The following is a 3,159-nucleotide window of genomic DNA, read 5'->3' as shown; positions in this document are numbered from 1 at the left end:
GCCTTGTCCTCCGGGCTGGGGCCCGAGCAGCCCGGCCCCGCGGTGATCGCGACTCCCGCGGGCGCCCCCTGCGCGGCGGCGAGTCCTTCTGCCCGCAGGCCCGGTGCGCCGCGCGGGAAGCGACGCCTCCCTCATTGGTGTTTACGCGGAGAGATTCTGAAATGTGCGGTTGCCACCTTTCTCAAGTAGTACCGAGCCACCAGTCCACTTTCCTCCGCTCCGGGCGTGAGCCAGGGAAGGGCCACGGGCAGGGCACTTTGTCGTCTCGGGCTGGCAAACTTGGCTGCATACTGAAATCGCCCGGGCAGCTTTGCAGACGGCCGATGACGCCCAAGCCGCGTCCCAGAGCCGTTAACTCCTCGTCCCTGGGGTGTGCGGGCGAGTTGGAGCACCAGGGTCCCCATATTGGACACCAGACACCCTTGTCCCCATAGTGAGAGGGGTGCCTAGAGCCCTGCACACTTCCCGGGGTTTGAGTGGCCCCCGCCCGGCCCTCCTGTAACCAGTCCACCGGGGGTGGCCGTGTTGGTTTCCATCGTTTGCCAGCTCCAGTTCTTCAAACCTGCAGAACCTAACCCCGGCCCCCCTGCTGAACTTCATTCTGCCTCACCTCCGGGCTAGGCCCAGAGGCGCCTCCCTGTGCCCACCTCGGTTTCCCACCGCCCAAGAGTCCTCTGCGGTGGCCTTTGCTGTCAAGGCTGCTCTGAGTTAAGAGGGGAAAGGGGTGTGCTTGTCAGCAGCCTTGCAGCCCACCTCCAAGCTACAGGACCCTGCTTGCCCAGGCCTGACAGCTGCCTCTCAGGGACAGGAGGACAGAAAGTGACACTTCCTTCAGTCCCATCTCCTAAGGAGAGTTGGTTGTCAGGCTGTGGCCTCACTCCTGGAACCCTCCAGTGTCCTCCTGGACCACCAGCTGAGCTCCCCACCTGCCCCACCTGGCTTCCAGGGTGAGGGTCTTGTGCGGGAGATGAGGCGGTGCCAGTACGTGAGCACCCCTTTCCCAGGAAGGAAAGTGAGGGTCCCCGTTAGCTTAGCCTGTAGGGAGGAGAAATGTGTGCTCCTCCTAAAGAGTAACAGCTTTAGTAAATCGATTCTCTCCCTCTTTACTTTTCTTGAGACAAGGCCTTGCCATGTAGTTCGGGCTACTTGAGTGCACTATTTAGCCCAGGCTGAGGATCTTCCTGTCTCAGCTCGCCAAGTGCTAGGCCAACACCTGGCTTAAGTCTAATTTCGTTTTCCAAAACGTTTTGCAAAATAGTTCTATATGAAATTTTTTAAAAAGCAGGTGGTTACCTGCTTCCAGCCTGGACACTTTGGTCACGTTTGACCACATTCCTGGTAGAAAGGTGGCACCGTGGACACCCAAAGTCATTTTCACCTGTAGTACCTACCCGGGGCCGGGCTCTTGGCAGCGCAAGCAGTGCTTGGGATGACCAGCTGCTCCTCCACGTCTCAGTTTCATCATCTCAGCAGAGATAATCATTCTTGCCCTAACCTGTGAGAGATTGCTGGGGAGATTAGTGTCAGACAACTTGCATGAAATTCATATCCTTGAAACAAAAACCGAGAAGCACATGCGAAGTTTGTGATTAGCAGTTCCAGTCCCTGAAACAAAGCAGCTGTTCTGTTCAGGTCTGTGATGCTGGCGGCTGGGCTCCAGGGCCTGGGCCTGCGGTGGTCTAGGAGGGCGAACTAGTAGCCCGCAGGCAGAAATGGGGGAGAGGTTGCCTCCATGAGTGGGTGGCTGCCGAAGCATGGCTGGTGCCGTCCTTGAGTACCATAGCTGGCAGTGGGCGGGCCGGAAGAAAGAAGCGTGGAATTTGATTCGCTGTCCCCTGGCCCCTCCCCCATGTGCTTGTCCTCATCCAGGCTCTTTTTCCTCTGCACACAGGCTCAAGAATGGGACATGGATGCCCGGCGACCGATGCCTTTTCAGTTCCCACCCTTCCCCGACCGGGCCCCTGTCTTCCCTGACCGGATGATGCGGGAGCCGCAGTTGCCCACGGCAGAGATCTCGCTGTGGACGGTGGTGGCCGCCATTCAGGCCGTGGAGCGAAAGGTGGATGCCCAGGCCAGCCAGCTGCTCAATCTAGAGGGCCGGACAGGGACGAATGAGAAAAAGATCGCCGACTGCGAGAAGACGGCCGTGGAATTCGGCAACCACATGGAGAGCAAGTGGGCCGTGCTGGGCACGCTGCTGCAGGAGTACGGGCTGCTGCAGCGGCGGCTGGAGAACCTGGAGAACCTGCTGCGCAACCGCAACTTCTGGGTGCTGCGGCTGCCCCCGGGCAGCAAGGGCGAGGCCCCCAAGGTAGGTGCCAGGCCCGGGAGGGACGGCGGTGAGGGCTGCACAGGTGACAAAGCCCGCAGTTTGTCATCAGGCCTGGTAGCCTCCTCGGCTCTCTGATGTCTCATTCATTGTCTTCGCGAGCCGTGTCTTCCTGTGGTGAATGTTCCTTGCCAGCGCAGCTGGTCCCCCACACCCGGCAGAGCCCGTGTGGCTCGTCCTGGAGCCTGTGCCCTCTCTGCTGCACAACCTGTGGCTCTTACCTGCTTGTTTTCCCCCTTGACACCACCCAGTCAACATTTGTCATGGGTGGCCATTGTCATCTCTGTGTACACTGTCCAAGCTGCGCGCAGCTGGGCGCAGACCCTGCACTGCTTGCGGTCACGCCCTGCCCACAGCCTCAGGTGGCCCCATCTAGAGGCCAGAAGTCCATCCCCCTTTCTGGCTCAGCCGCACACCCGCTGGCCCCATTCTTGCCCTGTGGGTCCTTCTTGCCTTTCTGTAGTCAGGCATATACCAAAGGAGGTGGCGTAGAGTCCTGCCCTCAAGGTTCCCTCCTGAGCCCCACAGTTAGCAGCCCTCGGCTGATTCCCTCACCATTCCTGTTTCATTTTGAAGCAGATCGAAGACGTCAATCATTTTATTCACGAATAATTCAGTATTAGCTCTAAAAGGTACAAAGATTTCAAAAATATAACAACCTCAACCTCAATGTATTAGCATCGCTGCCGCCATGCTAAAAGGCCCACCTTGACTCAAGCATTTGCCGGATGTTCACATTTTCAGTTTTTTGTTTTGTTTAGTTTGACTGAAGATTAAATAAGGTCCACAAATTGTAATTGATATGTCTCATGCCTTTTTTTTTTTTTTTT

The 3,159-nt window shown here is 57.6% G+C and overlaps 1 protein-coding gene across 2 annotated transcripts in view; it reads left to right on the top strand.

Moving 5' to 3' along the window:
• Window positions 1-3,159, top strand: part of Znf282 (zinc finger protein 282) — a 20,710-nt gene that overhangs the window by 421 nt on the left and 17,130 nt on the right. For both annotated transcript variants that reach the window (XM_023712798.1, XM_004629011.2), the window contains exon 2: window positions 1,892-2,311. In XM_023712798.1, coding sequence (XP_023568566.1) covers window positions 1,892-2,311 — 420 coding nt within the window. The remainder of the gene's footprint in view (window positions 1-1,891; window positions 2,312-3,159) is intronic.

The sequence above is a fragment of the Octodon degus genome, unplaced genomic scaffold (genome assembly GCF_000260255.1).
Source record: "Octodon degus isolate 3935 unplaced genomic scaffold, OctDeg1.0 scaffold00027, whole genome shotgun sequence".
Lineage (NCBI taxonomy): Eukaryota > Metazoa > Chordata > Mammalia > Rodentia > Octodontidae > Octodon > Octodon degus.
This window is presented reverse-complemented; position numbering and strand designations above follow the sequence as displayed.